At 45.0% G+C, this 12628-nt stretch overlaps 1 protein-coding gene across 1 annotated transcript in view; it reads right to left on the bottom strand.

Annotated features, from left to right (window-relative positions):
- Positions 1–2477: 2477 nt before the first annotated feature.
- The window catches only part of MTMR2 (myotubularin related protein 2), a 40756-nt gene continuing 30605 nt past the window's right edge, over positions 2478–12628 (bottom strand). Inside the window, exons 7-14 of the mRNA XM_009881165.1 lie at positions 12104–12253; positions 11094–11282; positions 9992–10177; positions 8934–9140; positions 7284–7376; positions 5605–5718; positions 4015–4191; positions 2478–3012 (exon numbers count right to left, since the gene is read on the bottom strand). Of these exons, the coding sequence (XP_009879467.1) occupies positions 2851–3012; positions 4015–4191; positions 5605–5718; positions 7284–7376; positions 8934–9140; positions 9992–10177; positions 11094–11282; positions 12104–12253 (1278 nt within the window). The 3' untranslated portion in view covers positions 2478–2850. The remainder of the gene's footprint in view (positions 3013–4014; positions 4192–5604; positions 5719–7283; positions 7377–8933; positions 9141–9991; positions 10178–11093; positions 11283–12103; positions 12254–12628) is intronic.

The raw sequence follows: 12628 nt of genomic DNA, 5'->3' as shown, positions 1-12628 counted from the left end.
CGCTGTGCCCCATCCAGTGTGCTTTTTGCGGTGATGGGATGTCGCCTGGGTCAGGGAGAGGAATATGAGCTGCCAGCAAGCTGCAGGTGAGGAACAGAGCTGTCCACCCTTGCCTGCAGCTAACGGGCAGGGAACTGTAGGGTCAACGCAGGCAGAAGGGAGTTCAGTTAGCCCTAGCTGATCCACCCTACTTCCTTCAAAGGCACAGAAGATTTTTAGCTGTGAGGGGAGAAGGCAGAAGCTGTTCACCAGGCCTGGAGCCCTCCCCCTTAACTCCGTTTACGTTAGAGACATGGGCTCCGTGTAGCTGGAGTAACCCCTTGGAGAGCAGTTCATCCTGGAGGTTCCTAAAGATAAACTACACTCGGTAGTTTTGCTTGGGAAGCACCTCTGGGGATCAGCCTGCTCCCAGGTGGGGACACTTCAGTGTTACCTCAGGCTGTCTTAGAGGAGTTGAAGATGCAGCTCCTTAATGATGGAGGGCTTAGAAATATTTTCAGCTCCATATGCACTGCAGCGATTGAGGTGCCCAACTTGGAGTTAAGCCCGTGAGGGTGAGAGCATCAAGCACTGATCCCATATCATCCATGAATTTGGGCTTAACAGGAGTTACATAGGAAAATGCGAATGTTCCTTTTACACAAAAGTCACTGTGGTAATGGCACTGTAAAGAGCAGAAATGATTTGACTTTTTTTTTTTTATTGTGAAAGTATTTTTGTAATATTGAGCAGCTAAACACTGTATCTGTATTTATAATGGTCTATATAGGATACGAGAAGCTTGTCCAGAGATGAATTTTGTTTTCCTGTCATTCTAAGTTTCAGAGTTTGAACATTAGCATCTTGCAAGACCATCTGTATAAGAGTGAGAGAGATTTGGATTTTACATACTAAGTTTTCAGTGCTATTTTATTAATATTTGTGTGTCTAGAAGTCCTTTGGAGAACCACATAGATGAAAATAAGAGCACAGGAAGAACTTTACCCATTTATCAGTTTTTATTAGTGTTAAGGAAACCAAACAGTGTTCAATAAGGAACAAAATATACACACATAGTCAATTTGCTAATAGAGAATAATGCTATGAACCATCTTCTATAGTGATTGTACAAAAGAGCCGATCTGCCCTTTAACCTTAAAGCAAATCCAAGTCCTTCAGAAGGTATTTTGCGTGGATTCTTTGCACTGTTGAACCAGAACATCTCAGAGCACCCCCTAACAAACGCAGTGATGCTGTACAGCCTGGTACTGGTGTCAGAAGGTGGCTGTGAGCTTCAGTGTAAGTATTGAGACACCAATTGATTACAGTAGAGCAGGCAGAAGTGGAGGCTGCAGAGAAAAGTTATTGTTGCTGCCTTGGAAGGAGTGTGGCCTCTGAAAGGCAATTTCTTATGTGTCCATTCTTGTACCCTCTCAGAAAATACTTCTCTATAGCAGAAGAGAGGCAGGATGAAGAAGCATGCTGATGGGTGTGTTAAAGAGGTGACCACAGTATGGGATCCTGTCATAAAAGAGCAACACGGACACCTGGACCAAGCACTGCCCCTCTTCCTTAGCATGGAGATGAGAAGCAGCCTGGAGCAAAGATCCTTGCACATACATAACTGCCTTTGCTGTAAGCCCGATCTTCTACAACCTCAAACTGAGCTGTGTTACCAAGTGTGTTTTTATCTCCACTTCTACAGTAAAATTTTATATTAAAATTGAATACAACTTGAGTTTAGTCAAGTGACGCTGACTCTTAAGTATGCTATGAGGAAAAAAGACCGAAACGTAGGGCTCGGAAACTGGCTAAGCTGTTTCATCTACCAGAATAACCTTAAGCAGCAGTTGCAATGCAGGCAGAAAGGCTTCTTTGGTTGATACGCAGTTGCTTCCCTTAGTTAACAGAAAACAGAAATACCTTAAGTACGCCACTATGATCCTGCACAGAAGCATTAAAATCACTACGCTTACCCAAGCAAAATGAAATGACCGATCCCAGCAGTTCACACGTGCCCCTTGGTATTCCCCCACCTTTCCCCTGATGAGCGTGAGGCACTGGAGGACAGAGGAGCTGCAGAAAGCCCAGGGGAGCCGTGTTCTGCTTCCCCCCAGAAATAAAGGTGCTTGAGTTGCATCCCAGCACACCCAATGTAAACCGTAAGCGAGACTCTGAAGTTGCAGATACAGAAGTAAACTTTGTCCTACAAAGTTAAGTCATGTAGGTTGCTCCTCTACCACCATGTTTTATTGGTAGAAGCTGCCCTTTCTTTAGATAAGGCATCGTTTACATGGCTTCCTATGATCTAGATCAACGTAAAGGGAAAAAGCAAGAACAGGGATATGTTTCAGATTCTATCGCTGCTTGTGTCTAAGTATGTTGGCAAATGCTCTCATTAACACTGCTATGCAGCCATTAATAGCAGAGGCTTTCATGACTTAACAGCTGTATTATAGGCTCCGATATAACATCAGATTTGATATTTCCTTTTTGCAAAGGGGAAACCTTTCAAACTTCTGAGCAGATGTTTTTCCTCCACAGTGCTTCATTCCAGTGCACAGGCTCTTTAAAGCCCAGTGGTTTCCAGCACATAAGTGAACAAAGAGCGAGCTCTAGGTTTCTTTTAGGTGGCAAGTGCAATTAGCTTGTATTATAATCTAGCCACTGAGAAGGTTAATTGCATAGGGGGCCTTGTTTGTTTGTCTGTTTTTGCTTAAGCTTCCTCTAGTGCTACAGTACTAATAAATTACCCTGGAGAGAAATAAATAAATAGGTTGGCATGTCCCAGACACCACGCTGGAAATCCAGAGGGTTTCAGAAAAGCTGCCCCCGTGGTCCTGGGAAGGTACTCGGCAAAAAAAGTCTGTATTATACAACTGTCTGTACAGGAGTGACGCACTGCGCGGGAGAGCCAGCTCTCTCCGAGGACGAGGTGGAACGGTTGGTGATTTCTCTCTGCAGTTCCTCCACTTTCTTCTGCAGCTCAGCCCGCTTGGCAAGAAGCTCCTTGTAGCGATTGTGGACGGGTTCCTGCAAGAAATAGTGCAGCTGAGTGCTGGGAGTTAAGCGTGGAAGCGGAAGCCTGAACCGCAAAGCGTTACTGCTGACCTGGCAGAGAGCTATGCGGGAAGGAGGGGGCAGGCGGATTATGTCACTGTCCCCAGCCCAGGGGTAAGGCAGTAGTTGCTCTGGCTTTGGGATACTCATTTTTATCCAACATGCATAGTGCAATGGTGGCTAAACAAAACTCTGTGTGTATTTTGAAAGATGACAATTGCAAAACTCTGGTATTTGACATTTCTGGGGGGACTGGCCTTGGCACCTCAGCCTGGACAGAATTTCAGGGATTTGGGGAAAAAACCCAACACAGATTTATCTAAATATTTTCACATAGTTCTGACTGTTAAGCAGTACTGGAAAGCATTTGTTGGGTTCCTGTACCTTATGCCCCAGATTTTCAAAGCTCTGTTAACTGCTGTTGGACACTGAGGCAATCCAGGAATTTATGTCCCTTACTATTTATTAAAAAGTGGTTTCAGCATTTAGGGCCGTGTTCAGGCTCTTGTCTCAGGAGCCTGCCCTGGGCAACCCACTTTCCCTGCTGTCAGGGTTGCAGTCACACCCCTGTGCCCCAGGCAGCCAAAGCAGGCAGCAGGTTGCTATTGACAGTCATCGAAATACAGCCCCAAAACTCGGGTCTAGAATCCTACATCCAAAGAAGTCTTAGGTTTTTAGGCTCTTTTGTAAAGGAGAGGGAATTCAGATGATTTTCCCTATATTCTAAGTGAGAAAATTTCCAGATTGCTGAGGATCTTCAGCTCCTGCAGATTTCACGAGGCGGCAACCAGTCAGCTGTAGGTGCTGCTCTTTCATTCGCTTGCATTTGGATTTAGGCTTTTGTTTTTAGATTTGAGCAGTGGCAGAGTAAGTTTGTACATTACTCCTTGTGCTTCACAGGTCTGGAGCTCCAAAATGACAGTATTAGTACTAACAGTGAGGGAAATAAAAGCGGGATCCTTGGAAGAGATGTACCTGTGGTTTCATCCGGGGGTTCCAGCGGATGTAGTAGCCGACCCACAGCTCGAGGTGGCGCATGCTGGCCACGGGATACAGGACGTGGTTGGAGTAGCTCACATACAAGGGGTTAGTGAAGTCTTCCAGTTGGCTGTTGATGTAAGACCAAAGCGACACGGTCTTTTTTGGAAGGCTCTGTAAGGGAAGGGCGTGGAGGAGGTTTTATTTCCCATACGAATTGCAGCATTTATCTACAAAGTATTTATAACAGCATATACGTATGCCTGTCATTAATACAGAGCTGGTTGCCTTTTTGTAGCTTAAAAAAAAACCCAAAGATGTTCTTTTGATGTGGTTACTGTAATCAAAGCACAGGGACGCAGGCACACACACACACCCTGGCACGGAAACGTCCCCTCTTACCCTCCCTGCTGCCAACAGAGGCCAAGAATCGCCATCGGCACAGCGAGGGGACCTGGCACGGGAACTCTCAATGCCTTGGTTAAACTTCACCTCTTTAAAGTGCTCCTGGAGGAGTTGCTGGAGTATTTAATTGCAAAGAAAAAAAGAAAACATTTGACTTGGGCCCTGATCTACTGGAATAATCAGGCCTGTGAATAGTCCCAGCGAAACCAGTGTTGAAGTGCTTTCTAGATTAAGTACTTCTCTAGGCTGAGGCCTTAAAAAAAGCCTCAAGCATGCAGGTTTTCTCTGGAAATTACAATTATTCAACCATTGCAGACTCTAGAGGAACAGGGACCCTGATTTCACTACAGTACAATGCAATCACTTCTGTATTACAGTGGGGGGTTTTTTATTATTATTTTTTAACTGATGTGCTATCACATATAATCACATCAGGTCCACACAGCACTGTCCTTACTGCACCTCTGTGACGTTAAGCTGCAACCTTTTTGGTGACAAAATGCATCAGCTTTAGGTAGGCGAGATGAAATGAGTGTCACTGCTTTTCCTTCTGATTCTGGGGTCTGAATAGGGTAGTGTTTGAATGGTCTGAATGTGTATGTGTATACAGTCCTCCCTCCGCAAACAAACCTCGTCCAGACTGCAGGGCAGAGCTGGCTGGAGGCAGGACCCAGAGGCGCGTCCTTTGCCATACTAGCGGCTCTGTCCTCTCCCAGAACAACGCACACACAGCACGAATGCACACTGAGAGCAGTTACTTGCCGTAACCTGTGTGTGCAGAATGACAATACACACTTGGTAGTTAAAATCAACCTAGCGGGACCACCCCAAGGATAAAGGGAGGGCAAAAAGGTACCTGTTTCCACAGAGAAAGTTAGATTAAACTGGACTTCAAATAAAAACTGCGTTTCCAGCTACCTGCGAGACACCAGGAGCTATTCAGCCACCAATGAGTAGCTGAAAGCTGTGCTGAAAGCCACGGGACTGTCCAGAGGTAAAAGGTATTGCTCTGAAATGTAAAGTCTCCAACAGGCAGCGATTTAACCTGTTAGGAAGGGGGCCTGGCATTACTCAGACCTGCATCTACCGCTGCCTGAGCGCTGAAACAATGTCTCTCGCAGTATCTGGTCAGCTGAAGCAATCACAGTAGCGTGCCTTCACCTTGGAGGGAAGCTGCCTTACCTCCTTCACTCTCTGCTGCTCACTGCTGCACAGGAAGGTCCCAAACAAACAGCTGTACAGGTGGTCCAGGATGGTTATCAGGAAATACTCGTTGAACTCAAATGCTGTAGGAAACTTCAGACAGAACCAGAAAATGAGGTTGGGATTTTAGAACAGGAATCATCGCAAATAAACTTTCTCCCACTTTGTGGTCTTGGTAAGGAGTTGGCCTCTCTTCTTGATTTCTAAAACAGGGTTTGTCCCTGTTCCCTGCCTGGCTGGATGTTCCGGATCATATTTGCTGCTTCCAGAAGAAAGAGTTTCTCTCTTGGAAAGCTGCTTTACATGTGCAGAGAGGAATTTTGAGCAAAAGCCAGAGGTCTGAAGGGTTTGACTGCTGTGTTTATACACACTTGGTGCTGCTTCAAGTTGAAGCTTGCTCTGCTATGCCTGCGCCTCACGACAGACCATGCAACAAGACTGTGAAAAAAGGCTGAAGCATATGTGAAATAATGCATAAAAAGAAACGGAAATTTCCCAGGGCTAAATGGAAATAACTTGTTTGTGCAACACAGCACTTCCCGGAGGGAACAGCAGGGAGGCATCCTGCAACACGAGTCAGTGGGAGGGGTGTCAGTATGGGTAAGGGCTGTGTTTGCTATTGCCGTTCCACACAGAAACAATCAGGCCCAAATACAGGGAGAACTGAAGCTCCCCAAAGGGTCAGTAAGAACACGTGCAGTGAACTGCAAAGACATGCTGGGGCGATGGAGAGGAGAGCAGGGGGCCTTCCTCCCTCACAAACCACCCTTCTCTTCCCAGGCTGCCCCGGTTGCAGCATCCTGACCTCACCAGCTGCAGGTCAGGATAACTGCTTCTGGGAGCAATCCAAGGACAGAACGGTGAAAGTGACTTGTGATGACGGTAAAGCCTTCCTCTATCTCTGTTTGGATGCAGTACAGCTTCATATACAGTGGCATCCTTCTCTGTTTCACCTGTTTTAATCCATGATGAGCCTAATTTTTTCAGCCTGGCCGTAGCTGACTTTTGCCATGCGACACATTTTGTGTCAGAGCAGACACAAAAAACCTTCCCGGTCCCACATACCTGGGGAAAAACCTCCCAGCCATAGGGGATCTCTCCTGAACTGTGCCTCTGCCATGCCTGGTCTGAAGTGAGGAACTCAGCTCCATACATCGGGTATGAATCGGGAGCAGTATGTTAGCCTTCAGCAGAAGTTAAAAGGGAGCAAATGCATTGCTCCATTGCTGCAGGTTTGGTTACGGGATCAGCTTGAGCAGAGGCAATAGGGATTTTCCCACACCCACCACGCTAGAGGCTTACATTAGCAGCTCAAAGGCACGGTGGGCTACGGAGGATGGCTGGGGTGTCTGTTCTGTGACAAATGTGAGGCAGCTGTCTCCTATTCTAGGGCAAAGCAAGCTTCTTCTCACATTTATTATAGCAGCATGTAGGTAAGCAGCCCCGACTATTAGCTAATCTGACACAAGCTGATATCGTGGCCTTCCTGTGTACTTTGCTAAAAAGACTCCTAAGAAACTTGTTGCCAGAGTCAGAAGAGTAGAAGCCCAGGAAGGTGAGCCTGTGCACATCAGCTTGGAAGTTACTCCTGTGGCCAGACACTGTGCCACACCTTGGTACAGTGGCTTTGTGGACATACGTGCCACCCAGCAATTTACCTGTCTTGTCATTTGCCAGACGCAGTCGATGAACTGGAGGAAGACAGGAGAGCGATCTGCGTCTGCATGATTCTTATCTCCATGGCCAACTCTCTGAAACCGAGCAGGACAAAGAACATGAGTCACACAGGGTTCATGGGTTTCCTCTCAGCCACCCAAGCCTTCACCAAGAGCTACAAGAAGGTTCAAATAAGTCCCGATTTCTCTGTGTCCGTATCACTGGGTAAAGGAGTAAAGGACAGCTACTCCTTTTGTCTTTGAAGTGAAATTTCTTTATGGGGATATTTTCATGCTAAATTAAAACAAGAGTTGTTTGAGTAGAGGCTCCAGATGCTATGCTGGCACTGATTTCAGTTAATAGCTAAGGTTCAGAAGGAAAAAAATGAGAATGCTTTTTGCTTCGGTTGCAGCTGTCGTCCTGGCTACTTCAGTAGTACAGCGTGCTAGATCTAAACACTACCTACAGGCACGGCATGTGGCGATAACCGTCACGCAACACCTCGCAGCTTCCAAGCGCTGTACAAACACTAACCCAGCCCATCTCCTGCCACCTCAAGAGAGGCAGTGATGAAAGTATCCCCAGAAGGAGTCCTCCAACCCTGACCGTGATGTGTGGCCAAGACATGTGAGGCCTGATTCCTTATAACTAGTGTAGTACATGAGTGGTTATCTATTACCCAGGAGCTCTAAGTACCGGACAAAGACAGGACAAGAACATGTAAGTAAAGAGATCCTTACCTCTTCTGTAATACTGTTCTCCCCTCACTAAAGGAAATCAGTATCATTATCTTCTTTGTATAGACAGGGAAGCTAAAATACTCACTGTTCAAACACCAGATAACTGTTTTGCTGCAGCAGAACCTCAGTTGCTTAGTGCCTCAGTTTCCCCACTTTCCTCAGAGCATTTGACTATGCAACCCACCATCGCATGTGCTGTAAACACACCTTTTTCTAGCCCTTGACAAAATTAAATGACCACAAGAGAGCAAAACACAATAGGAACAAAGACTGAAAGGACACTACTGAAAGGCGCTCTCAGTTCCCATCAGTGCAAACCGTAACAAACTGGTGTGTCACAAGTCCACAGAGTTGCCTCTCGGCCAACTTTAGGGACGCAACCATGAGCTACTCTTGGTCCAGTCTCAAACTGCTGATCTTTTACCTAAACAATTAAAAGCCTTCTCAAAAATAAAATGTGCCTGAAGAAAATGTGAGGTCAAGCCCATAACCAAATTCTCCAGCCTTTTCAATACCGAGGCATTTTTTAAACGACAGTGTCCAAGCAGTCTCAGAAAATGGGCTGACCTGGAAAAACAAAAACTACCCCAGTGGTCTCTGCCAACTCCCAGCAGAAATGCCCATCCTGAATGCAACACATACTGTTAGTTCAAGCCCAAGCATGGGAACACAACATATCAGTCAGGCAGCTGAGAAATTTAATACCACCTGTTCCTCGTATCTAACCACTACTCTCTCCAAGGAGGTTAAGAGATGACTGGAATTATAGGCAGAAAACAATAGCAACAGCATTCACCTTTCTTCTGCGAGTTCAGGTGGGAGACTTCTCACAGGAAAGGCTAAACTCCTTTGAAATCCTTCAAGGTGGACAATAACTTTCTGTTCAGTGCCTTCCAAGGGCTAGTGACTCACCAGCTGAAATCTGTGGCCGAAGCTCAGCCACTCCTTCTCCACTAGCACTTCGAAGCCCCTGATAGTTCGGTAGTAGCCATCTAACATGAGCAGAGACAGAGAGGTGAGCTGGGCTGTTCGGTCCCAGCCATCACTGCAGTGCACAACCACAGACGTCTTCCCTGATTCCACCTTGTCGGCGATCCGAAGGGCTCCAGCGAGAATGAGCTGGGACAAGGGGAAAAAAAAGAAGTTACAAAATCTCTTTGGAACAGAAACTATAAATGAAAAATGGCTGGTGACAACACAGGACAAACCAAGGGCTCTGTCTGCCTCAAGGAGAATGGTAAATCAGTTCCAACTACTTTATAACTAGGACAGCAAATTGGTGAACACATTTCTTTGTTCCAACAAGATGACAACACATCCAAACTGTAGAAAAGGCACACCCTAGAAGAGCCCCTGCATTAAGCTCAGTCCTTGGACAGACCAGGATTTAAACTCAGCAGCACTCTGTGTCTGAACACGAACACAAAATAGCCATCACCTTGCAACTGCCCCTTTTTGCATTAGCAGGCAGACAACGTAAGCTGGGCGTTTTTAGGAAAGAGCAAGCTTAATTTGAAAGCCAACACCTGTAGAAGCTGAAGCATTTTGCCCCACTCATTCCAGTTCTGCTTGGATTCCTGAAAGGCTGATGGGGTATGAACTCTCAACATCTGCTGTCTGGACCAGGCAGTACTGTCAGGATGTTGAGGATCCCCAAGTCAAGAGCCTGGAAGCTCTGGGACTCCTATGCTCTAACCAGGGCTTTCACAGTTATACGTTACCCAGGAACACTTCACTTCACTTCCAAAACACCATCTTTCAGTATTTCAACCCCTTCTCTTGTCCCTCTTCCCATCTCCTCAAAATTCCCCATTCCAAGAAACTGTGGTTTCAGTTGTTTTTAAATTGAAAACAAATTCTAAGCCTTAATATTTCTCATGAATTGAAAATCCAGCACTGGAGTTAGCTCTGGATACGTTTCCCACTGAACAGACTGGTACGGACTTGTGGTGACTCAGCCACATGCATACCTTGATATGCTCTAGCCAGTGAGTTGACTCTAAATTAGACAGCCAGTGAGTCTCCTCGATATTGGGATACACAATTTCTTTCAGTTTTCTTAGCGATTCTCTCATAACATGAATATTGTGTATGTCCAGGAACACTAATTCAGCATTCTGATAGGCATCCTCACTCTCATAGCCCCCTCCTTTAGCCTGAAGAACAAAATCCACATAAAAATCATTAAAGTAAAACCACATTTTATACTTTATCCCAAGCTGACAAAATATCACAGTGGTTGTGCTGTAAACAGGCAATAAACATTGATATATCTTAAAACTGGGAACAAATAAGGACATGCACACACTTTGTGTCTCTTTCCTGCAACAGTAATGAATGCTGTAATTTTTACCAAAGAATATCACATTACAAGCCTTCTTTTTCCCTGTAATTATCATTTATCCCCATTCAAGCTGCTAGCTCATTAGATTCACTATTCTGTCATTTACAAATTTACCATACTATTATAGAGGAGTATATCCCACACACTAATTGCCTTTCCTAAGTAGTGGAAAAGATAGATTAAAAAGAAAAAAAACCCATCAGCTTTAGTGCAACAAAGCAGTTCTACCATTAAAACAGGGCTTAGAGTGATGGCATGAGACATAACAGCAGGAAGAACACAGCAACATTCCTCGACACTAAAGATCCCCAGCTTATATTTTGAAATTAAAGATCAAGACGCCTGATTTTCAGAAGTGCTGAGTAACCTCTGCTCCCGTCAGGGTTAACAGGGGCAGAGTTCTGGCGCTGTTAGAGGAAGCAGCCTTTCAAGCACGTGAAGTGAAAAATGGTGATACACAAGATCCAGGGTGTTAGAGTTTAACCTCAGTACTACTTGGATTTTTTCCCATCCAATCTCATTTCAAGTTTTGGATTAATCCAAACGGACCTTTCATAGTCACACTGATATCTACCGATACCGGTGCAGGTGTAAAAGTCTGTCTAGAGGATCAGATCACTGCATATGAATCTCTTCACGGTGGAAAAGGAATAATTTGAAATTGGTGGTGGGAAATGTGCTCTAAATGATTACGTTCCCAGCTTTTGACAGAGGAAAAAGCACCTGACCTTATTGGCTACAGCATTCACACTAGGCCTTGCATCAAATATGAAGATTTTATGGGATTGAGCGTTAGAATCCATGATGGCTTGAAGGTACTTTTCATCTTCCTTGCTTCGTTTGCCACTCACTCCCACCATTGGTTGGCTACAGCGAGTGATCGTTGCTTGACTTTCTGGGTGAATCCATGACAATACCTTTGGAAACAAATGAGAAAGAAACGAAGGAAAAATGGGATTCATTAAACCGATGAAGTGTTTTACCTGTAATGGCTTGTGCTGGGATCCTGCCATGTATTAGCTAGTTCCAGAAGGCTGGATTCTATTAAATCACGATTGAATGAAAGAACGAACTCTTCTGTCCTTACTCATTCATTCTGGTGGCATTCCCAAAGTTTGAACAAACAAGAGGTGACTGAATAGGTTTAAGTCTGACTTTTAAATATGACGCAGACTGTTTTCTCTCTGTTGCATGAGTCACAAACACACTTTCTCGCTCTGCAGTCATTGGGCTATGTCTTACTCTACATTACACCATGTAAAAGCTAAGCACTTCAGGAATGTATTTAATTTTCTATGGGCTTGAGAAGCAAAACAGTACATTTTCAGTTAGTGCTGAAATAATAATAAAGATGTGTTTTGTCTTAATTTCACTTAATAAGCAATGACATCAAGAGTATCCCTAAGTATCCCTCTATCCTGAAAGTCAAAGTAGGCCAGACAATTGTAAACAACCAAATAGGGCTGCTTTGCGTTTCCCAGGAACTGAACTGAGTTTTGGTCTGGGTTGTGCTAAGTTATCTTATCTTCTCATTTTGGTTTAGTCTACATCTCTTTCACAACAGTGGTTCCAGCAGATAATGTTGCTTTCTAACTCCTCAAACATGTTGCTGTCACTTTTATTATCCATTGACCATTTATTTGCTCCCTGGAATCCATTCAGCCTGATCTTGGTATTATTTATGGCCCAAAGGTATGTAACAACACCACATCAAAGTGGCTTCTTTTGTCACACTCACTGGTATGCGTCCTCTTGATCTGAAAGACGCTACTCTCTTTAATTCTTCATCAGGAATGTTTACAGGCACAGCTAGAATGGCAGGGTATGTATCACACAGCTCATAGCGCTCATTAATCTTGGTCAACCTCCAGCTTTCATTGGGAATTCCCTGAAGAAGAAACAACAGCAGGTTAGCAAATGAGATGGTCTGAGACCTCAGCACAGTCAAATCCCCAGACCTGAAACTCAAAACAACTTTTGTTAGCAAAGAGCATTTAGGGCTGGAGCCTGGGACTGCATTATCTTGGCAACTTGCATTTCATGCGTCTTCCCAGAGAGGCAGATGTTTTGCTCAGGTCACTGAAGAAGAGAAAAACTAGAAGGCTGCAGGCAGGCTCACCTATGGCAAAGGAACTGTGGAGGCTACAGATGCAGGAGCACAGGGGATCCCCCTGAGAGCATTTTTAACATACCTCATGGTGCTTACAGGAGAGACAGGAGCAGAACTGAACGAGTGACTGACAGCCCTCACTCCTCTCCCAGC

Source organism: Charadrius vociferus, unplaced genomic scaffold (genome assembly GCF_000708025.1).
Source record: "Charadrius vociferus isolate BGI_N301 unplaced genomic scaffold, ASM70802v2 scaffold1, whole genome shotgun sequence".
In the NCBI taxonomy this organism is placed as follows: Eukaryota; Metazoa; Chordata; class Aves; order Charadriiformes; family Charadriidae; genus Charadrius; species Charadrius vociferus.
Note: the sequence above shows the minus strand (reverse complement) of the source record. Positions and strands in the feature narration are given on the sequence as shown.